Source organism: Falco naumanni, chromosome 4 (assembly GCF_017639655.2).
Source record: "Falco naumanni isolate bFalNau1 chromosome 4, bFalNau1.pat, whole genome shotgun sequence".
In the NCBI taxonomy this organism is placed as follows: domain Eukaryota; kingdom Metazoa; phylum Chordata; class Aves; order Falconiformes; family Falconidae; genus Falco; species Falco naumanni.
The window spans coordinates 109371687-109394164 of record NC_054057.1 but is presented as its reverse complement, the minus strand read 5'-3'; the positions used below and the strand labels follow the sequence as shown (position 1 = coordinate 109394164).

Here is a 22478-nt window from a genome sequence, read left to right as displayed (position 1 = left end):
TATAGACTTTACATATCTGTCTACATATATTGAACTATAATTATTTCATTATTAAACATTGTACCTCTCAAAACATCACCAAATACCTTTGTTTTCAAGCTGCTGCTATTATAAATCCTGCCTATAAAGCCAAGTAAAACAGTGTTGAGTTTTTGCAGCTACTGAGGCAAAAATTTCTTGGACAGACGTTGTATTGCCTTGAACTGCATAGAAAATTCTACCACCAGTTCTGTCGCCCCATTGTGAGGAATCTTTAGAGCTGAATGCATTCTTCACAGATAAAATAATTTTGCCGTGGCATGTCTTCTACTGCTGCCCTCCAGGTACAATGTGTAACAGTGCTCTGAAGACAGGGACAACAAAATCATTTATTCAGGAGGTTTAAAATACAGTGAGATTCACCTCTGTTAAACAGACTTTTCTGTTGTTTCTGGTTAATATTCATTTATCAGTAGCAATAATGTGTCAAACTTGAAAGGAATAAATTTGTAGGGAATAAAATGTGTGAAGTTTTATGAAGAACCATTTGCAGCAGGGGTTGATATTACAAAGTTTTGGAAGCTTGCTAATGCTGACGCTGTGACAGCATTCCTAGCAGCATTTTCCCCCTGAGAAGGCAGTTGCTCCTATAATACAGTGAAAATGTATTAATTCTAGATTTCTGGTCTATCTGAAATTTTGTTACAGGGGATACCAAAGGAGAACAGTATTGGAACAGGTGTATTTCTCTTTCCTCAGAAAGCAAAGCAGAGGTACAGAAAAATCTGTAAGATATTGTAGTATGTATTACAAGATGGTTTATTTTATGCATCTCTTCAGGTACTTGGTCTCTTACTCAAAAGAGAAGGAGCATGTATCCTGTTGCTATCCTTTTTTGTTCTCCTTTACATTTATATTCTGGCCATTGAGCTCTTTTAGACTTGAGTATTATTTTTTTTAAAATGAAATTGTTTTGGTGGAATCATTAGCATGGCAGGGATTTATTTTTTCATTTTCCGTATTTCTTAAATAACTTCAGATCTTTTTAATGTTTTCAGAAGTGTGACACTTGCAAAAAACAGATTTCTGGGTAAGGCCCGAATTCTGCAGCAGAAAGCTGTTGCTGGTCTTCCAGTTAATTCAACTTCAAAAGAAACTGAGAAAACAAATGATAATGTGGAGTTCTGCCATACGGAGCAGACAGGACAGTCACCATGAACAGTAAGTTCTGGATGGAACTATGGATTTGAAAAGGTGGATATGGAATTCTGTTTATTTTAACCTTGAATTCCCTTTTCCTAAAAAAAAAAAAAAAAAAAAAAAAGAGTTACGGGACCTGTGTTTTATTTTAGTCTCAGCTCTGCCGTGAACTTTCTGTGTTTCTTCAGCAGCTTAATAAACCGTTCAGTTTCCTTAGCTAGTTTTGTGCAATAGGGATGATGATGATGGCCCTTTTCTACCATTTGGAGTGTTCCAGAGATAACGTGATGGATATTTGCAAGGGAGTTGGGTGGGCAATAATGAAATTTGTGAAACAGCTGAAGAGTAGCGTTGGAGCTAAAACAACTATCCCCAACTGTGACATTATCAAGCTTTTTTTTTCATGTCACTTGCATTGCTTTTTCCATTGGAGGCCAGGTTTTGATTTGTGCTTTACAGTCCGTTTTTATTTCCAGTTCTAGTTCATTATGTTAAATGAAGATCCACAGCCCCACTGAGTAATATTTTGCTCTCATCTGTAGTTTACAATTGACGAAGGCCCTGTGAAAGGTGGGGGATGATAATCACTGTGACAGTGGATGCTGGAGCATATATTGTGTTAAATAGCATGCTTGTCTGGCCAAAAACCAGCACAGCATCACAGGGTTACAGTACGTATTACCCCCAGTACACATTATAAAATGTACAATTGCTTATCAGTAAACATCACTGGATGTGAATGATAAGATTGAATTGTATTATGATTCTATCAAAATAAGTGAATGCACTGATAGTGTCAACCAAATCTTTACTTGCCAACTGTTTTCTGTTGCTGTCCGCTGTGGCAGAGTTTGGCGCTTGCTCCTGCTTTTATAGACAGACCTTTTGAAGAGTAGTAAAGAAAACACGAATGCAAAACAGGGCATGCAGAGGAGAAAATAAACCCTATCCCAGCCAGAAGCAGGGCAGGCAGGCATTTCGGAGCCTGGCTGTACCCGTGCGGTGCTGGCAGGCAGCTCAGGTCGCACAGGGCTTAACCCCTGAACCACCTCTGCTCTGTAACCTCCTGGCTGTGGTTTGGTTCGTCTTTCCCATGACTCTAGAGACCCGAGACTTACGCCATCAGTTCTACAGAATTACCTCTCAAACTTCCACATGCTGCTTCTTGCGGAATGAAGGCGGGTAGAACTTCCATTTATGAGCTTTCGATAAACAGTTACACACTTGTAGGGAGTTCTCGATGCGGGTTATCATTTTGCTCATCTTCAAAGGAGGCTGTTTTTTTCCCCACTGTAACTTAAACTGCTAATATTTCTTGCTGTTATTAAAAGGCAAAACTTCAGTAACATGTTGCATGCCTGTCTTTCCTTCCATTTGAGTGTTAAATATGTCCTTAAAACATGTTGGCATTCCTTTTATAATAATAATAAATGAGGACCAGCAGCAGTAATATTTCTGCAGCTCTTCTTTTAAGTTGCTGTGCTTGCTTGCTGCATTTTTTGTCAAACTTCAGCTGCTTGTACTGGAATTCTGTGCTTGCTTAGTTAACTGACTGGACAAAGGATCTGACTGTAGGGTTTAAATACTTGGGTTTAAATAGGTTTTTTGTAAAGCAGGAATTCTGTATACAGTATAGCGGACTGTGCAATGGACATTTGAGCATATTGAAAAACCAGCCTAAGCTGGTGTTAAAGGGTATAATCGACATCTTTTCTAAGGATGATTCTGAGTTATGCCACCTACTGCAGTAAATTGTAAATTATTTCATTGTTTAATTGCAGCAAAATGTTTCCTTCTTCCTACTCAGTCCAACCCTGCCTTCCACCAACAGGTAGAAAACGTTCTGGTCCTAAAAGAAGCATCGATGCTACTGCGGCAAAGGAGGAGGGCATTACTTCACTGCAGTTAGACGCCATGCCTCTCCTCGCAGGTATTGCTCCGCTAGGGAGGCAGTGAGGCGCTGGGTGTGCTCCGTGTCTGCTCCTCTGAAGTGCCTGGGCTGGTGGGTCTGCCTGCTGGAAGCTGTCTTGAAAGATCCCTAGGGAATTTCACGTTCTGGATAAACACTGTCTTTTATAAATGAGGACCAGCAGCAGTAATATTTCTGCAGCTCTTCTTTCGAGTTGCTGTGCTTGCTTGCTGCATTTTTTATCAAACTGGTTAAGAAAGATTTAGGATTTGATTTTGACCGGAGGGAGGCTGACATATGTTTAGAGGTCTGTGTGCTCTGAAAGGCAGAATGTCAAAAATAATTGCGTTGTAGTTCTCCATCAGCACATGCATCCAAGTTCTTGTGTGCTGTTTGATTTAGTGTGTTGAAAATGGGGTATCGGTCAGTTGAGTGGGTTGTTTCTGTGGTTTCCTGCCTGTGATTAGATTAACATTCATTATTAACATATGTTGTTCTATTTTTGTGTAGCGAGTTAAATCTCCCCTTTGTGCTCTGTGCACACAGACAGAAACAGCAATATGTCATGCAGCATGAAACTCAGCTGCTGACTGTATGCATGTGGCAAAGCTGCTTGCAGGGAAGTCAGTTTGTTTAAAGGTGCTTGTTTAGCTTTAACAAAGAGTTTAATTTTGACAAAAGTCTCTGAACTCTTTGAATTTTTGTGTTTATGTGAACTGTATATTTACAGCTTTAAAAAGAAATAAATCCTGTGTGCTTTCAGCAGTTAGCCCAAGTGAGGATTCTGATGCTGCTTTGGGGGCTATTTTCTTCTTACTGTAAAAGATAAATAATATTTGAAGCAGTTGAAACAATACTTTTGTTTTGTTTTAATACAAATTCAGTGGAGGTTTGTAATTAATTGCATCAAACATAGGTGCCTGGGTGGGATTGCTTCTATAACAGTATTTAATCTTCTATGTTTAAAAAGGAGAAAAATTGGTGATCAGCTGTCTGGCAGAAAACAGTCCTGAAATTTTAGATGCTTACACGACTTTCACTGTGGAAACACCTCTTCTGTCTGAAAGACAAAGACATGAATTGAATCCACCGACTATAAGGATTACTTTGGCTACCTGCCTCCCAAACACACCTGTACCCACGGAAGTGCTGCAGGTACTGCTGCTTCTTTTTGAAAGAATTTCCTTGTTACCCTGAAGTAGCTTTGCTTAAAATACAGACATGGTTTTAAAGGTAACTTTCCTTATTAGTAGCAAAGTTGGAGAAGATGACTAAAATACTTCATGATAAACAGTGGGTACATGAGCAAAACCGGCAATCCGTGTGTTTTACAAGGGCAATAATTTATATATAGTCATTCCATTTTGATTTCTGAGCAGTGGATCTTGAGGAAGCCAGAGAAGATCCAATTCAGTCACAGCGCTATATGGTTTGCAACAATTTCCTGACAAGTCAGTATCTGTTGACTTACTAGTTAGAACAACTTCTGTTCCCATGTTAAAAATATTATTTAACTTTTTTTTTAAAAAAAAAAAAAGCAAATGTTTCACATCTTTAAAAATGCTGTGCACAAAGAAATGTCTATATTGGTGAGAATATAGTTTAAAGTTTTTGGTCTTATATTTATAAATTTTGAGAGATGAGTTAGAACATACATTCTTGTGTCAAATGTTTGCATCTTCAGGATGAAAGAATTTGAAATATTTGAAAAAAAAGGCTCTTTTCTGAGTATTATATATTGTTAGTGTGAAAGTGAAATTAAGGTCAAAGTCCTTTGATTTCAGGAACTGTTTTGTTGATCCCTCTCTGAGGTGGAATTATAAGGGAATGGTATATGAAAGATCTGGTTCCAGTTGCGTCAGCCTGGTCCTTATAATCAGTATGATGTTTTTGTAAAAATAGTTTAATAGTATTATGTCAGGAGCTTTATACAGGCGCGTATAGTTCTGCAGTGGAGTTTTACACTGCAGGGCTTATGACAGACTAGGCAAACTGGTGCAGTATTTATAAGGAGAAACTGGGAGAATATCAGTGAAGGGTGGCAAATTTGGAATTGTCAGGGTAGTCCTGGAATTGAACTTGCCTCCATGCAGGCTGCTGTAATGCTGATGGATGCTTACGTGGAGGAATGACAAATACTGTGGAATTAATCCCCTTGTTTGCTTCCCTGAATTTTCAAACAAATGGCTAATGATGCAGATCATACAGTCCATTCCCTAAAGTATCCCTTTATACTTGTTGAATTTCCTAACATCTTGCTATAGGCGTTTATTTTAGGTCTTGAATCCTAATGCACAGGGAGAAACAAAATAAGTTGTGGGAGCCATTGCAGTCCCCAGCATTCTCCTTTTTAATGATCTAGAAACAATAAGAGTTTTTCTGATGTATTTGGAAAGTCAACAAAGTTGAGGACAGCATATTCCCCAAATCCAGGGTCTGGGCATGTATAATGGCCTCTTTGCTGCTTGAAAGACCATAATTTGTGCCATGAGGTATGTCCACCATACCTTATCTACTAGAAAAGCTGATTCTTTGGTGAGGTTAAAAATAAAAAGGAAAAAGGTTGATGCTACAAATATCTGTGTCTCCCTGTTTTTTGTTGTTTAGAAGTTGTGTCTTCCCACCTACTGCACATACAAATCTCACAACTTCCCACCTCATCGAACTCATGGACAACTCCATGGAACTCATGTCTACTTTAAGGATGTTAATGTACTTCTGACAGGGACAATGAAACCTGGGGAATTACAGAGATATCTTCAAGGTCCACCTTTGGAGACTGAAGTTCATGATCATGATAGAAACACTGAAAACAACACAAAAAAGCCATCTTTGTTTGGGGAGGGTGCAGCTGATGAAAAAGTGGGTAAGGAGAGCTTCCTCGCGTGCAAATCCACAGCCTGTAACTCTTATACAGTGAACAAAGTTTGGCATCCACATGGGGTAGCTAAAGTCAGTCTAACTGATTTATTGTTGGGTAAAAAGTGCTTGACTATCAGTGCTTCCATCCATAACTGTTCAGCTCCAAGAACAGCTGCTTTCAGTGAAGAGGATGAAAAAGAGAAAATCGCAGAATCAGTGAGTCATTCTTCCCTACTACCTATGGGACATTACCTAGAACCAGGCTCACTCTTGAAAGTAAGAGTGGAAACAGCCGTGCCATTGGGACTGCACGGAGAGATTGCTGATGCTCAAGTCACAAATTGCCCGTATGGTTCTATAATCTACATTTTTGACTACAATAATCCATCTTTGTTACATGATTTGGTGGAAGAGGTTACAGAAATCAATGCTAAAGCCCTCCGGCTGGACTGCTATCCTGTACACTTAATTGGAATGGCTCTTGCTGCATTGAAACTGAAAACCACACTTGAGAAAATTTCGGAGTTGGATATTGTTACTGGTTTTCACTTACTGGATGGAGCAACTCATCTCTTTGTCTTGGAGGGATTAAAAGACAAAGCAATCCAGAAACTATGGGATAAACACTTTGAAAGGTAAGAGACTTGAGGTTTTTCATCAGTTATTGCCTTAGATCCCGAGATTTTAATTTGATTTATACCTCCCCCATCCTTTTCTATACAAAGATACATGGGCAAGTACATTGCTGATGCTTTTTATGGGGTTTTAGTGGGTATGAGTCCCAGTGGCTGGTTCACCTGAGACATAATCTTCTCATCTTTATCATGTTACACGATAGATCATCCATGTAAAATTAAAATGAGGATAGCAACGTGTCCTTTTTTTTGTTAAGCTGCTGCTTGGTTTGTGCAAACGACGCTATAATCTGCCAATTCTAAATAATGGCAAAAAGTACTTTATGGTGTCTAAAACAAAACAGTCACCATGAGGAAGCTGGACTTCAAGCTGTTTCTTCTTTTGAGTTTAGGGGAAAACACGACAAATTCAAAGTGAATGTCTCCCTCAAATATAATACTTAAAAATAATTGATATTTTTTCCAGCACTGTAGCCATGTTGTTTAAGCTTTCCTGTAGTGGTTTGTTCTTTGTTGGTTTGTTTTGTTGCGGGTTTTGGGGGGTTATTTTGATGCGAGTCACTTCATTGCAGTTACTGAAATTACTGCATGAAAAGGTGTCTCTTGTCAGGGCTCACCTGTAACCAAACCCGAAGCTTTGTTTGACGCTGCAGTATGTGTTTTCTATCTGTAGTAGAAATGGTTATATAATGCTTTAGTAGCTACACTAAGGCTGGTAAGGGGCACAACACTGATGAAACTGAGGTGAGCTTCCTTTCGGATGTTTGCCATGTGGCTTAAAAAGAAAACATACCTAACTCAGTTATGTCATGAGAGTTTTGATGTTTTTCTTTGTCATTTTGTCCAAAATAATGTTTTCAGAACAGTCTGTGTGGAGCGAAGGCCATGGAAAGAGGTTCCATCCCAAGGACCAAAGCAAAGCAGTTTCACTAGAGAGGGTAACTCTTCCGCAGCCTGTACGGTAATTGCACGGTGTCAGCCTTGTCGCTGGGGTACTTTCTTACAGGACTCACAGACGTGAAGGTGGACACCTGGAAATACTCTATAACTCACAACTGTCTTTCCACCAGCGCCTGTATGCAGACCGGGGAGCTACCTTCCGTCATTTCTGCCTCTGTCAGCCCCTCTTCACTCTCACAAAACAGCCCTGCCCTACGTCAGAGGCGAGCTTCCCTGGGCGTGTTTCCAAGCCTTGTCCAGGTATGACTTGTCCAGATTCATAGTCAAGAAATTCAATGTTAATAGAGTGACTATTTGGTACAGAAATTACTGCTCTTGGGGGTCTTTTCCCTGATGAAAGCAGTCCGTGGACCTGGTGGTAATTGTTTTAGCGCAGGTGTGGTAAGGCAGAAGAGCACGGGTTCCTAACTGCTGATGGAGTGGTAGTGGGCGCCTGGTGAGCCCACTATAGTTTGGGCAGAAACTTACACTTTGTAAAGAAGAGGAGAGAGGTGTATCAGTAGGATGGTATATCAGAAACTGTCTGCATGTACTACTAATTGAAGAAAGAGAAAATTCCAATGTCAGAAGCATCAGCTGGGAAGGATTTACTTTCTCTGCTCTGTTCTTATAGAGGTGGAGTAAAGGAGGAGGCCAAGTAGGACCTGATAGAGCCAGAAAATCACTTGAACTAAGTGGGGAATTCTAAAACCAGTTTCCCTAAGGTAACTAGAGAATTGGAGGAGTTTTGTGAGAGCTGGGAGAATGTTTCCTGTTGCTGGCTTTTTGTTGGGGGGATTTGTTGCTTATCTCTGCCAGGTTGCTCACTTTGTCAGGTATTCACAGCTGTTGGCCTTAAAGCACCTCTGACGTTACATCTCATGAGATGGATTAAAGACAAAGAAAATGGGTGAGGTCTTATGTGTGTACCTCTCTATCTGTATTTTACTAATCAATGAAAAAAATTTCTGTGTGGCTTTTTTGTTTATTTGTCAATTAAGACACATCTATTGAGAAGTGGAACAAGGTACCGTCCATCTCTGATATGAGCAAGTTGGGTTTAGAAAGCAGAGAACTGTGATTTGCTTGCTTTGCTTTCTAGCAATAGACTGGCTGGTTTTGATTAACTTCTGAACTGGAATCCTGCAAAGCTTGTTTGAAAGGGATGGAGACATTTAGTCCTGAAACAAGAAAGAGTGGACATCTCCTAAGCATCAGTCTGATTTCATAAAAGAGTTTTGTTAATGTGCAATAATAGACTCACAGACTTGTAGCAGCCTTCCCCCTCGCCCTCCCACATGCTGCTTTTTAGTAAAACATGCTCCGTAATGCGTGTTACGTACGGATCGCCCGTTTGCTACAAGTTTTAATTTGCATATGTCAGGGCAGTTGCTGGAAAACGAGTGCAGTAACCTCCGACCTGGCAGGCTGGTTTAGCACACCTGGCTGTTCCCCCTCGCTGGCTGACGCATTCGAGTTCCAGAACTGCTTTTTTGCTGATGACTAATGAAACTTAACTTCATTAAGCTAATGAAAAGCCAGACCTTTACACTTAAAGTTCCGAAGTATATTCATTCTAATGATCTCTGCATATAACTTGGGTACCTCTTCACGTATCTGTAATTTGTTTTCTATTTATTCTGTGAGATGGGGAGGGAAAGAAGCTGACTGGCGACCAACACTGTGATGTCTTGAAGAGTCATTTTTTTTTTTTTTGATGGCTGGTAAATAGCTTTTTTCCTTAAGCTGTGTGCTGGCAACATTTGAGATGGAAGATAACATAATACTGCATCTTTTAGGTACTTGGCAGTTAATTTCCTTGTGCAATTTTATTGTATTATCTCCTGTCTAAAAAAAAGAAAGTTAAATCAGCAGGTTAGCCGCTGTGCACAACTTGCTAGATAGCTGCAGCCTGGGTTCCTGTGGTGAAAGTGAAGGCTTTGGGATGCTTGGGATAATTTTAAATGCAGGGGGGTAATTTTTGCTATAGAGAAGTGGAGCTGCAGGGATGATTACTATACTGCACCGTACTCATTGCTATAAAATCAGAGAGAACCTCAGGAAAAGCATCTTTAGTGGCTGATCCAGTGTCCTAGGCAGCAGCTCGTTTCAGCAACCCACCGTCACAGAGGAGAGGATCGTGTCTGCCAGGCTTTGGGTGTCAGTCCTCTTTGCCTTTCCCTTATTCTGCTGTGTCTGTAATTATTCAGAGAATGCAAGTAAATTCTTCGCTGGAGCATGCAGGCTGAACTGACCGCAGAGCTCATGGTGGTTGGGTTTTTTTAGTTTTTGGTTTTCTGTAGTCAGTTGGTGGTTTAATGTGTGCACAACAGAAACTGCTGCTTCTTGATAGATTTCCTTCTGCTAAAATTAACCAGGAAATAATTTTAGTTGTAGAGAAACTAATGCACGTGATCCATATGCACATTGTCCAACTGAATTTTTAACGTAGCAATATAAACTCAATGTGTGTCATTAATGCTGATGCCACTTTGACATTAAAGTTATCAGTCACATGTATTGTTCAAAAGTAATGGTAAGAAAATAATGTGGCAGTAATTTTACAACTGAATTCTTCTACAGTACTTTGCAAAGTTACTCTTCTCAAATAAAGAATAGCAATGTGATAAATGAATTAATAAATTCCCACGTTGGGGAAGGAATCCTAATGCTATGTTTGGCCATCACGTAAGGCACTTTATTTCACAGTCTCTGCTGTGGCCTGAGAATTTAGTGCCCGTGTCCAAAGTGTGTGCAGGGGGGTCAGGAGCTGTCATATAGGTAGAATGGCTTTTGTGTTGACACCAACCTCTTCAGGCCAAATGCAGCGAACGACAAGAAATGCGACGTGAGGTAAGCGTTGTCATGGGTGGTGTATGGAATGAAGGTTGATCAGAAGGTGCTGGAAAACAGAGGTAAGGCAGGGTGGATTTCAGTGGGTGTTCAACATAAATATGTGTCGTACACTAGAACCGGTGTGCACGAAGGGAGGCTGCTTCACTGCCTTTCCAGAGGCTGGAGAAACTCAGCAACTAATCACTAACTTGCAGCTAAATCCAGTGCCGGCAACATTCCTAGAATATTCCTCGTAGGTTTATTAAACTGCTGAACTTCTTTGTTACTGATAAATGCCAGCATACGTGAACTGACCGTAATTTCTTAACAAAAAGCTCTTTCAAGAAGATTGTGTAGTTTTTCAACGGTGATATCAACTGTAATGATTTAATGGCAGCGCGTTTTATGCAAATAATGAAATGTTGATGTCTATTTGTAGGCTTCGTTAGCTCTGCCACAGTAAGAGGCTGAGGGATGTAACGCATGGGGATCTGCTGCCCTCAGCAGAGGTGATCACAGCCCTGAGCCGCCAATACGGAGTGCCCCTAACCGACGAGGATCTCTTCACTCGGAAACCTCCTTTGCTCTCATTTTCCTCCGATGATTATACAGCACCAGGAAAAGTTAGCAGAGGGAACCAGGCAGTACATTCTTCATTCGATAACCACAATGAAGCGTGTGCGCAACAGAAGAAAGAAATAGCAGGCAAAAAGACTTCTGAGAGAAACCCTGCTGGGGTGAGTAACTAGCGATACGCAGGAGGCAAGCAAGCCTCAGAGCTGCAAAACTTCACGTCCTTAATCAACACCTCCTTTGTCTCCTGAAACAATGTCTCATTAGGCTTAAAAACTTTTGGTAGGGTGTTTGTAGGTGTTGCACAAACATTATGAAAAAGTGCAGGGTTATTTTCTTTTGCAAAAGTCGAATTGCAAATGTAATTACTTCTCAAAGGAGAAGGCAATCCTAGGTGAAGAGAGGAGATGCTGTGTGAGCGGTAAGAAAGGTGTTTATTTAAAGGACTTGTAATTTATCTTTGGGTTGGGTTCTTGTTTTTCTTTGCCTCTCTCTTCCCCATAGCTCCCCCATTGCGCTTTAGCGTGTCATCCAGCCCTCCGACGCTTGCAGGGGAGCCGGTCAGCTGAGCTCCTGTGGGAGCTGTGCCTTCTGCTCTTGCTGTGTGAAAGACCTGCTTGCCTTTGGGCAATCCTGGTGGCATTTATCCTTGACTAAATAAAACCAGTAGTTGCAGACAGAGCTGAGCTGAGCTTTAAGGAAACGGTGAAGCTTTTTAGAACCTCTTCTCCCTCACCGCCAGTGTCCACCCAGCCCTTCTGTTGCCTCGGGGAAAATGTGTTGAAACTAAACGCTTTCCTGTGAATATAGACATCAAAGGAGGGATGTCCCACTTGTTTCCTGGCAGCCTGAACTGGGTTTTGGAGTAAATAGCTTAGCTGAGGACTCCAGCCATCCCGTGGCTTATGAAGAATAGCTCTGAATGTTTTTTCCTGGATGAATTTTAATACGAAGGGATTTTGCCTGAGAAGTGGAAATCTGTGTTCCTGTGCAAGGGTACTGTCTTGGCTAGACTGAAAGAAATTTAATTCTTAATTGTTTCTTTTTTCAGTCTTGATCTCTTTACACGGGACTAGAAAAGGAGAAAATCTTAAGTAATTGTTCCTGCTACTTGCATTCATAATGTCATAGGGGGGATGAGAGCAGCAGGGCTCGAGGGCCTCATCGTTCTGTGTAGGTTAAGTGTAGCGTTATTTTGTTGTGTAAGGTCGGCAGTCTTCCCAGTGGGTGTTTTAAGCAGGTTTGCTTTTATACATGTTTTCGGATCAGGCTAACAGAGGAACTGGGAAGTCCTCTATAGAAAAGAAAATATGGAAATATTTTTTTCATAAAAGGTAAGGTAATCTTTTAGGCTTTTTGATTTAAAAAAAAAAAAAAAAGGAAGTGGATGTCATGGATATCACAGGGAAGTGACATCCAAAATTCAATTTTACTCTCTTGCTGTAATTACCTATTATGGCAGAGGCTGAATTCAAAGCCATAATTACCGTAAACACAGTAGAATGACATTCTTAAGGCAATGAATAGGTATGAGGGTTTAATTATGCTGTGTCAGGAAGGAAATTTGAAGAGTTCTAATAATGGTGTTTCCTCATGTCACTGTATTTGCTGGGGTGTTAATAGAGTCATAGAAATGAAAGAACTAATCTTATCTCATTTGAAGACAACCATAATCAGCTCTCCAGAACAACTATTTCAATCTGTAAGTAGGAGGCGTTCTCTCTTGAGTGCTTGCATCCAGTCTGCTGTCATTAGTCTTGCAGAATATCATATGCAAAGGTGAAATAGTGCTTTCTTCTTTTTTTAAATAGAGTCTTTTTGTGGAATATTTTATTAACAAAGAGCTGTTGTGTAATAAATCCAGATACAGATTTTTTTTTTAGTTGTTTTGTTAAAATTGGGGTTTTTTAAATGTTTACAGAATCATTTGCTTGTTTATAATTTTTTTGTAACACTCGGAATTCCCACTTCAGACAGAACCCACATGTAGCCCCTCTCTGCAGGCTGGCATTGGCGCTGTGTGCCAGCCCAAGGGAAAGGTGGAAAAGGCAAAACTTGAAACTTTCAGGATTGTTCCGGTTGATGGCAAAGCTGTCTTTAACTACAGCGCTCAGAGCCTGAATTCTGCAGAGCTCGCAAAGAGGCATCTTCGCCAGGAAATGGCAAAGGTAAATCGAGGCACGTCACTGGAAGGTCTTGGCTTGCTCTATGCAGTGCTTCAAAGAGAGAGATGAATTCAATATTTACACGCTGGTAACTGCCATGTTAGTGCGTAGGAAGGGATCTACTGCTTATTCGTTCATGCAAAACAAAATTCTGCTCTTAATGCTGTTGGTTATAGTCCAGTTGTCTTGTCTCCGCGCTTTGGGCTGTCATTTTGAGTGCAGGTTTGGATAACCTGGGTGGTGACCTCCAGTTCTGTGTCCCACACATTGTAAACGGGAGAATTTTTGAGTAATTGCAGCATCCATGTATGCAGTATTAAGTGATTTGAAGAACACATTTACGACCACATTTGAAGGATTGCACTTACCTGCTTTTGTCTTTTATATATATTTATACATATATAGTTGGCTTTTGAATCTTAGTAACAAATGCTGCTTTCGTGTCAGCTAGCGGCAATTACTGTAGCGGTGTGAAAACTGTTCGTAATGTACCATCACCACAGTATGAACTAGTGTTGTCTTTTTGCACAAATAATATTGAAGATGTTTCTTTCTGTAATTATTTTACAGAGATTCTGTTATACTGCTTGCCATGAAATCCATCATTGCATCATAAGAGAATGAAACGTGAAGCCTTTTAAAAAATATTTAATGATATATTTTTTATATAATTTTGATCTATGATTACCTGAAGTCTTAAGGAAATAAATTATACTGGTTCTGTACCTTACGAGCTCCTTTCCCAGCAAAGGGGAATTCACGCCAACAGATTTTTTTTTAATTTTTTTTTTTTTTTTTTGTAGGAGCCAGATAACAGATTCACATATTGTCAGGAGTATCTGTCAGCCACATTTGACCCAGTGGATGTGGTTGCTGCCTGTAAGGAATTCTTGGCAAAATCCAGGAGTGTGTGGCTGTCCCCGGATGGGTTTGTATTTCCTGGATTTAAGGGCAGCATTGGAAGCCACCTGCACCCTTGGATGCCTGATGAGGCACGTCTGGAGGAGTTACGGGAGGTAACGGAAAACCTAAATGAACAGCCCCAAGTGAACTCGTGCATTTTAAGAGGCTTGAAGGGGGCAGACTGCTTTAACGTACAAAAGCCTCTTTCGAGGGGTACAGCCTAGGCAGCAGTTTTGAGGATGACACTTGTATTTGCAATTGGGTACATCAGCACCTAGCTCTCCCAGATGACCGTTCATTTGGATATGCAAATTCTACCCTGAACACATACAGAAAATCCATTTTCCAGTATTAATTGGATATTAATGGAGTATAAAGTGCTTTGTTTTACATTTTCAGGTGGGGTCTAGTGTCAGAAAAGTCATAATACTGCATTCTGGATGGGTTCCAGGCTATTCTTTATGAGTTGCCAATCTAGTTGTAGCCTTCCTTCATTTCCTTCAGGTTTCCAAATTCCCTCACTGCTTATTTTTCCTCCATCTTTTATTCATGGATTGCAGTTACAATTTTATGGGGTGTTGGTCCACCACCACTGTGTTGCCTATCGTTTTTTCTGCCCTGTGTCCTCCCTCCCTTCTTCTGTTCTTTACTCTTTAGCTTCTAGATTTCTGCCATTTTACTGGATCATCAAGTTGACTAGTTTGCAATTCCCTGTTTGGAACAGTCTTCGCTGCGCGTACTCAAGCACGTGTGGTCTGCTGCTCGGAAGAAAATTTGTATGTTATTAGAATTGGCAAGATGAGGAAATAAAGGGACTAGAACAGAGAGATTTTTATTTTTTTTTGTGCGGGATCAGTAAATTCTACCAAATTAATTGCACACAGTCACAGCCCAGAGTGGAACAAACTGTATGCTTGGAATCTTATTACAGTATCTTGCAAGAATGTGTGGGTGTTAATTTAATTTTTCAGGCTTTATTTATCTTGTTTTTTTTAAAAAAAAAATACAAATGAAAGTAGTTTCTCAAACAGGTTAGAGTATAGTTGAAGTGGAAAGGTTAGCGAAAACACAGTGCCTGTTTCTGATCCGTGATGCTGGAGCCTGTGCCTTCTCCCGAAGGAGCAGAGAAGGTTCCCTGGCGGAGAGCAGCCGAAGGCAGGCAGCACAGCGCGGTACCTGGTGCCTCTTGCCGAAGAGCCAAAGGAGAGGAAGGGAGCTCAGCAGCACAGGATCAAAACCTGACAAGCTGAAAAAGGGGTAGCGGGCTTAGAGCGCAGCAGCTGACACCAGTTACTGAATAAATGTGGGAATGTGACACGCCGTGTGGGAGCAGCAGTTATCAGCACATTGTGTTGCCCATTGGCACCCAGCGACGGGACGAGAGAGGGGAAGGGAGCTGACCTGACCCTGGGCAGCACTAAGGGTAACCTGGCAGGACCAACAGCTGGGCAGCATTGGTGCTGCCTGTGGAGCTGGGAGAAAAGAGGAAGGGGGCTCCTTCTGCTCATGCAGGGCTGGGCGTGACCAGCGTTATACTGGATAATGGAGATCGATCCTGAACTTACCAGTCGTGTTACCTGAAAGGTGGAACAAAAGCAGGAAACTGTTAGGATCCCGTTCTGGGGCAGTCTGGGTTTGGTACATTGCCTCTTCAACCATCCTGGCTTTCTTCTCAGCTACACAATTTAGCCATCTTCTGTAACACCATCCCTTGGCAGGCAAAACAGTTCTTGGAGGAGTTCTGGTTTCCTGAAATATCTCCATACGGCTTCTGCACTGACTCAGCTGTCCTTTAACTACACAGTTTTAGGTAAAACAGTGAAAGTACCAGGCTAACAACAGACAGTGGGAATTCCTTTGTAGCTTGGGAAGGATAATTTTTTTGTCTGAAAAAAAATCTAACTGGTACTTCAGCAGCGGGTAGTCAGGTGATCACAAAAGGTTGAACTCCTGTTTCACAATTGTGATGATGAATATTCCTGCCGTGATTCCAATGCACGTGCTGCTTCTCTCACCTGCTTCCTCGAGACACCTGGGCTCTTGGCCCCAGGAGTTCAATACTGATGACTGTATTTTTAGAAGCACTAGGACAGCCTCTGCTTTCTAAAAGCACTGTGCTGTAAGATTATCCTTGGGATGATGTATAGCTCTCGCTGTTCCGGCAGCTCCGTACGACCAGCCCGCTCCTGCCCCTTGGGCAAAGGTAACAACTGGTTTGGTTTGGGGCTGAGTCCGTCCTCTCGCTCTCATTGTGCAGAGGAGGGTGCTGACATGGAGCCACCTGGATGAGAGGGACGGTCCACGTTCACCTGCAAGTTTAGCAGCTGTGTATGAAGCACGGGAAAGTGCATCAGACCCGTTATATCACTGCAGAGAAATGTGACATGAATATGAACCTGGGTGCCCTGACAGGTGTTTCCCAGGAATCCTGGAAGTGCCTGCGCGGTAGGTAGCAGCTCAGTACTAGGCTATCAGCAGTTTGCTCACAAAGAGGATTTTTGTTCTTATTTGTGTGTATCAAAGACAACAAATGGAAAGGTTAATTACAGGGAGCAATAGGCTTGTGTAGGGCAGTGTGGACGTTGGTAAGATCCTATTATGGTAGTTAGATCGCCACCCAAGAGTCTGGCTAATTTAGGTTTTTGTGACTTCTCCCTGGTGATTTTGGCCTGGCTTCTTAAATGGATTCCGTTTTCATTTAGAAGTGGCAGGAGAATGCTCTGCACGCTAACGTAGAGCCAGTGCTGGCGCGAGACAGATGGAGCTGGGACAAACGGCGCATCGATTTTGATCTTTACAAGAAGCCACCTGAGCTCTTCGTAACAACAGCTCCGCAGACTGGTGATGGAGCTGTTAAAATTAACTAATCACAAAGCTTTTAACTGGAAGCTCTGACATATGGTCCCGAAGCTTGTTCAGTTCTGCCGTCGAGGAAGGGAGTTTGAATGCAAAGAGGTTTAGTGAGCAGAGCTGTACACAGCAAAACTTCCACGCTCCGGCAAACGAGGCATCTTGGGATGCGAGACCTCGGCCGCGCTCCAGATTTACCCCCCAGCTTCTGAGCCTTGGTTCCTTTGCGTGTAGTAAAATACGACAGGGAGGTCTAGATCCTTCTTGGCCTGTCCTTCGGTAAAGCCAGCTTTGTGGGCTGCCTGACCTTCCTTAAACACGGGCGGGGGACGCTCAGCTCTAGTTACCGGGGTCGGACCAGAAGCCGCTCGCCCACCGTGTGCAGCACCAGGGAATCGGCCCGGAGGGGGGCTGGGCTGAGCCACTTCCATCCGCGCCGTCGCAGCAGCCTCCCACGTGCCTCAGTGGGGCGGCCGGGTATAACCTTGTGTTCGCCCACAAACACTAACAAAGTTGTATTTTGTTATGAAATAGGATTTTGAAGGTTTGTGGTGTGTATGGGGTTTTTTTTTTTCCCCTGAACCAAGTGAGATTCACTGGAATATTTATGAATAGAAAAATAATAGATTTATTGCGGTTGCTCAAATCTTCATTTTTTACAACTTTTCTGCTGCACGTTACCCTGTAACTCACAAAACGCTTAATAACTAAGTTAAACTTAGTGCAGTTCTTCTCAAGGGCTTCTTACAGAGGAATACTTTTGGGAAGCAGTCAGGATTAATTCCACATTCACATGTGTTTTATGGAGCCCACAGGGCAGTGGGCTGCAGTGGGGACTAGCCGTGGTTTTAACGCCCGCACCCTTCTGCTAGCGGCACCTTTGTGAGAAAGGCTGCCCTGCGCAAGAGGCGCTTACCCTGCTGCTTTTAGCTCCAGCAGCCAAACGTTATCTTTTCACCTCGCCGGTTTCCTTTGCCTGGTTTTTCTTTTACAGTCCATTGTTAGCCTTGTGAAGCTGCTGCTCCGATTCTGCAAACCGCGTTCGATGATACCCAGCTGAAAGGGTTACCCACGCGTGGGCCGAGAGCCAGGTCCCAGCGACAGAAGCACCAAGGACTTCTGAAAGATGAACCTGGGAAATTCTCAGCCGGGAAAGCGGGACCGGTTCTGAAGGTAAAGGGTGACTGTCCTTGGGACCTGACCCTGGCACCAAGCCAGCTGTCCTGCGCCTTCGGAAAGGCAGGTCGTGTGTGACACTCTTAATTTAGCACAATACTCTTGGAAGTAAAAACACTTGCTAAAATTGGTGTTGATAGCCCTGGTTGACTCAGTCTTACAAAACTCTTAGAAAAACATAGCCCAGGCACAAAATGATTCTTTTACATTTATTTTTTTTTATTTAGTTCTTTGCTTTGACGGTCAGAGATAATGGAGGAGGGAGGAGAATTTCTGTTCAATTAACTAGCTTGCCTGTTGGTGTGCAGTGGGTGAGAAAAGAAGAACAATTTTTGGCCAGCTGGCTTAGCAGCTCTAAAAGAAATTGTAATGTCCCATCATGAAATGTAGGGGTCGAGGCACTTCTATAGACTAGATGCCAAATGTCTCACCATGTGTCCCCTTGATTGCCATAGCGCTGTATAGGCTTCCCTGGCGCTGCGCCTCAGCCTGTCGGCGCAGAAACCCCCCACGGACACCCCAGTTTGCAGGACTAAAGGATCTGCGCTCATTAATATGAAAAGCTGTATGGGTGGCCTTGCCCCTAACTGTTCTTTTGTTGGCTGTGTAGTCAGGGCTTGCATCTAAACGACTGACCCGCACCCTGAGCGTGCTTTTAAAGCCGATTTTGATCAAAGGGGCTGAAGCTCCCTTTTGCCTACAAATGCGCTAGAAAAACAAACACAGGAACTATGAGAACGTTGGTAACAAAAGCAGAATTCAACCTTTGAGGCCAGCTCACTGCTGCCCACCCCCCACCTTTTTTTGTTTTTCAATATTCTGAGTACCAGTCCTTCTACGAAGCGGGCACAGCAGCGAGCTGCTGGGCCTCCCCCGGCTTTGAGCCGCGCAGCCCTTTGTGCTCTCTGTGTTGGCCTCCTCTTTTGATTTGACTGTGCAAACTATGAAACTTGTTCATCTTGGACTTTTTGCCTGTTTCCTATAATTCCAATACACCACGCTTTTTGCTAGATTAGCATATACATATGCTAGATCTAGCATATACATACTGATATTAGTTTATCGGATAACTCAATCTTGCGCTCCACGCCATGCTAATTGCAGCCGTCAGACTTGACTCTCTCATATCCCAAGTTTCTTGACTGCATTTTTCAAGCCTTCCAACTGCAGCCCTGGGGAAGACCTTTGTCTTGCCTCACAGAATTAGCTACCCTTTTGCAAAGACAACCCTTTACAAAGGAGATGTTACGCACATTAACATCCAAGGGTCTGCCTTGGAAGAGAGATTTAAAAAACCCCAACCAAACAAAAGCAAGCACTGTATTTTTAGTTCTTGCTCTTAATAATTTCCAAACTAACCTCATTTTCTAGTACAGTGTTTTTCCTCTGACAGAAAAAGAAAACGTCCTTGCTGGGTGATGTACCTCACTGAAGGAACACAGAATTTAAACACAATGATGATATTAAAGCTAAATACGCAGAGTCACATTTATTTTCTGCTTATTTTTATGCCATTTTTCATTTTATGCCAGTTTTCAGAAGGGTGAACAATGTCTTGGCTCCACTAGCTAGTTTCAGCGCCGCTGCCTTCTATTATCTGTGCATTCTGACGCTAACGTGTTCTCTACCAATTTGTTTCTCTTAGATTGCTGCCTCCTTCACCTGATCACTTTTTTCCTGTTTTTTTTTTAATCATCTTTGCTGTAGCACCTTAGAGCGGGTTGCCCCCTGCCTTCCTGATGGGGATTTCTGGCTCTGACAAAAGGTTGTGTCACCTGTCCAGCCTGGGGATTGCTGGGCCACAGCGGGGGCACTTGGGCTACCCCCAGGACCCTGGTGGATCCCGGTGGGCCGCGTTCCAGCCGTGCACCTCCCTCGCCGCCTGCTAACGGCCATGAGCAGGTCTGTGTGCGCGGTGGGAAGCAGCCTGGCCGTGGGGGGTGCTCACCCCCTGCCTCCACAGCGTGCTGCCCGCGCTCGGGCTGGGCGCGGGGCTGGTGAGCTCGCTGGTCCTGGGGCAATTCCTGGGAAACATTCCCCTGGCTTGTTAGGCAGGGAAAGCAGCGAGGGCTGCGCCAGGGCTGCGGGCACTGCCAAGCTGGGGTCTGTCGTTACTGACGCGGCAGTGGTGCACTTTGGAGGTTGGGGGAGGTGGGTGGGTTGGGTTTTGTTCTGTCCATCTGTTTTTTTCACTTAACACTAGTAATCAGTTTGTGATTTGTATGTTGAAGGTTTTGAAGCACAAAGGTTGCACGTAATGGCTTTTTTTTTTTTAAAAAGATGCAGGCTTAGAAGCCCGCACACGTTTGAGCAATGCGCGTTGGCTGGGCACGTTTGCAGCCTTGTGGTTCCCCAACAGGGAAATGCTCTGGGGCTGATTTACGTACCGCACGTGGGGGTGCCCCAGCTCTCATGTCAGTGTCCAGGCTTTGAGGAATCCGTGCATTTAAAAATTGACTCTGGAGCTCGGAGGCGCCCAAAACTTCCTCTGTGCAGGCTGGGACTCTTCACCTCTCCCTTTTTTGAACTGGCTGGCCGAGACCTGGGCTCACGGTGTTTTCTCGCCCTATAGTCCGTCCCAGCCCTGTCCATGCTGGACCGCCAGTGGTGTCAGGCCAGCGCGGACACCCTCCTGGGAAGCAGGAAGAGCATCACCAGTGGCTTTGTACCTGGTCCCGATGCTGGCACAGCTTGAAGCAGAGCAAGGATGTGACCCTCTGGCCCTCTGGCCCAACAGAGCACAAGTCTGAGAAACTCCAAGGCATGGATTTCAAGTAAGACCACCCGATCGCCAGCGGCAGCAGACGCGGGCCCGTGTCGTTGTGTGTGGTGTGTGGCAGTTACAGTACGCAGACAGTATAGTAATAAATTACTAGGTCGATAAACTAAATTCTTAGGGTGTATCCCAAAGAAACAAACCAATTATATGGGCTAACTTGGCGTTCTTGTGAGGTCTCCCTTTCAACTCCAAACTCCAGAACTAAGGAATTGGGTTTGCCACTGGTGAACACTGGCCCTGTGTGCCGCTCTGTGTGGCATGTCTGCAGACTGAGCTTTCCAGAGCCATCAGGGTGCTGAGGCTTGAACCACACGCCTGGCCTTGCATGGAGAATGTAGGCTGTATTTCTATCAAAGGCATAAATCTAAGTTCTTGAAGAACAATTTTTACCTTTCCAGTTTAATTTAACTGCTAGGAATCTGAAGAAGTTTCATGTTATTTGAATTTTCTAAATTAAACTGTATCTCAGGCAGCAAATCTTGCATTAACAGGAAACCTGTAGTTACTATCACAGTGACCTGTGGAGCAGGGAAGTGGACGAGGTGGTGGTGTGTTCCTCATTGTGGGAGGTGAGTTCTGGCCTTTGTGCTGCTGTTGTGTCAGCCATCAAGTCAGCCAAGATCCCGCTTTGCTTCATTTCATTATTCGGTTATTGCAGAAATGGGATCTTTCAGACGCCCACAGGAGCCAGAGGGGCTACAGCTTAACAAGGTCAGGCTTTGCCCTTGCGCGTGTCACCCCGTGGAGCAGCGACTCATTCGTGCCAGTGCGGAGCCTGGTATTTCACCAGGTTGAACACGGACGTGGCTGCTCCATGCTGGCCTGTGCCTGCCAAAGGCACAGCGGAGCTGCATCCCTACGGCCACGGGCTCCCGGCTCACAAGGGCCGCCTGTGGCACCGGCCCGTCCAGAACCTGCTGCTGGCAGGTGTGGCCAGAGCCCACATCAGTCTAAACGCTCCTGCACTGGATCAAAGCTCCTTATTCAAACCCCGCTATCAGGAATTTGTGGACAGATACAGTTTAATCCGAGTCCTTTTCCATTCCAGGTTACTTCACTGTGGCCACTCATCTGGTCACGAGACAGACCAACGGGCAGGAGCGGGAGGACGCGCCCCCACCCGCACACGCCACAGCGAAGTGGTTCTTGAGACAGGGAACCTGGTGCACAGAAAGCGCTCCAGGAACAGCAGGTACCTGCGACCCGAAATAACTGCCTGCCTAATGAGATCCCGCCAGCAAATCATTCCCAGACACCAGTATGGGGACACTGGTGAAACATGTCACTGGGAGAAGACTGACCCTGCACAGGGGAGAGCTTTCGGGGAGCCAAGTTCTGTTTGGGGTTAGCGAGGGGGCAGGGGAAAAATGCGTAAACTGTCAAGTCTGAATAGTGCTCATGACAAATCTTGAGGGTTTTTTTTAACAATGATGACAGTTTATATTTAAATACACCGCCCCCCACCCCCATTTATTGCTTTTAAAACACAAAACAGAACATGGAGAAATTCTGATTAAATACCAGGAAAAGCGTTTAAAGGGGAGCTCAGTGAGACGGCAAACCCCCATCCCCGGAGACACTCACAGCTCTCCCGGCCAAGGCGCTGTGCTGGGCAGGGTGACCTCCCAAGGTCCTTCCAAACCAAACTCCTCCGACGCTGCCAGCCTTGCAGT

At 43.6% G+C, this 22478-nt stretch overlaps 1 protein-coding gene across 1 annotated transcript in view; it reads left to right on the top strand.

Moving 5' to 3' along the window:
- CFAP92 (cilia and flagella associated protein 92 (putative)) overlaps positions 1-21937 on the top strand; it is a 40522-nt gene extending 18585 nt beyond the window's left edge. Inside the window, 12 exon segments of the mRNA XM_040590518.1 lie at positions 2961-3109; positions 4059-4243; positions 5696-6585; positions 7447-7602; positions 10757-11096; positions 12906-13100; positions 13901-14213; positions 14658-14776; positions 16703-18023; positions 20599-20800; positions 21297-21374; positions 21854-21937. Of these exon segments, the coding sequence (XP_040446452.1) occupies positions 2961-3109; positions 4059-4243; positions 5696-6585; positions 7447-7602; positions 10757-11096; positions 12906-13100; positions 13901-14213; positions 14658-14776; positions 16703-16867 (2512 nt within the window). The 3' untranslated portion in view covers positions 16868-18023; positions 20599-20800; positions 21297-21374; positions 21854-21937.
- Positions 21938-22478: the final 541 nt, after the last annotated feature.